Source organism: Sinocyclocheilus rhinocerous, unplaced genomic scaffold (assembly GCF_001515625.1).
Source record: "Sinocyclocheilus rhinocerous isolate Xijiao unplaced genomic scaffold, SAMN03320098_v1.1 scaffold2882, whole genome shotgun sequence".
NCBI classification, from domain to species: domain Eukaryota; kingdom Metazoa; phylum Chordata; class Actinopteri; order Cypriniformes; family Cyprinidae; genus Sinocyclocheilus; species Sinocyclocheilus rhinocerous.
The window spans coordinates 354,371-355,230 of NW_015644632.1; the positions used below are offsets into that span (position 1 = coordinate 354,371).

The window sequence follows — 860 nt, forward strand, 5'->3', positions numbered from 1 at the left end:
GAAAGGCGGGGCATAGAGGAGAAACAATAATGTACAGTATGTGGAAAATAATGTGTTTTTTTAACCTTAAACCGCATAAACACATTCCAAATACACAAAATAATGTTCTTTTTAGCAACATCATATGACCCCTTTAAGGATCCAGAACTATTCAAGGGCACTGTATTAAATCTCTCACACACACCTTTCTTAGCATCCTGCAGTTGTCTCATGACCTCCTCTCGCTCGGCCTGCTCCGTGGCTGTGGTGACGCGGAAGGATCCCTCCCGTGTGAAAGTGGTGCGGTTGGCATCGAAAGTGGCCGTGACCCCACACTCCTTCTCCCTCTTCTGTTTGCGCTCCAGACACGCTGCAAACGCACAGCCCACCGCATGGCTCAGACGCTCGCCCTGAGACCAACACCAACCATTACAAATACAAAAACACAGTCTTCATATGAACCGAAGGCTTGTGGGTTTAATTATACATATCATAAATAATTAATGATATAAATATTATTCATTTTCATAGCATTAAATCATATGCCGATATCTGATACGGCGATATTTTTTTTAACTCATTTTAGCTCTCTTTTTTTGGAAACAACACCAAGTCTCTCTTGTACAGGGATTATAAATAATTTTTCATTTTGGTAAGTTTTGAGCAAAACGTTTTTATTTATTTATTTATTTTTATTCCAGTACAGTTTTGTATGGAAGACCGTTTCCGCCACTGAATAAAAAATAAAAATGGTAATTGCGACTTTTTATCTACTCGCAATTCTGAGAAATAAATATAATTATAATTCTCAGAATTACTCGCAATTCTGAGAACACATCAGTCTCCACCCCCCCCCCCCCCCAAAATTGGATTTTCACTCG

The 860-nt window shown here is 39.3% G+C and overlaps 1 protein-coding gene across 1 annotated transcript in view; it reads right to left on the reverse strand.

Annotated features, from left to right (window-relative positions):
• LOC107758710 (protein numb homolog) overlaps positions 1–860 on the reverse strand; it is an 81,854-nt gene that overhangs the window by 5,344 nt on the left and 75,650 nt on the right. Inside the window, exon 7 of the mRNA XM_016576510.1 lies at positions 185–389. Within this exon, the coding sequence (XP_016431996.1) occupies positions 185–389 (205 nt within the window). The remainder of the gene's footprint in view (positions 1–184; positions 390–860) is intronic.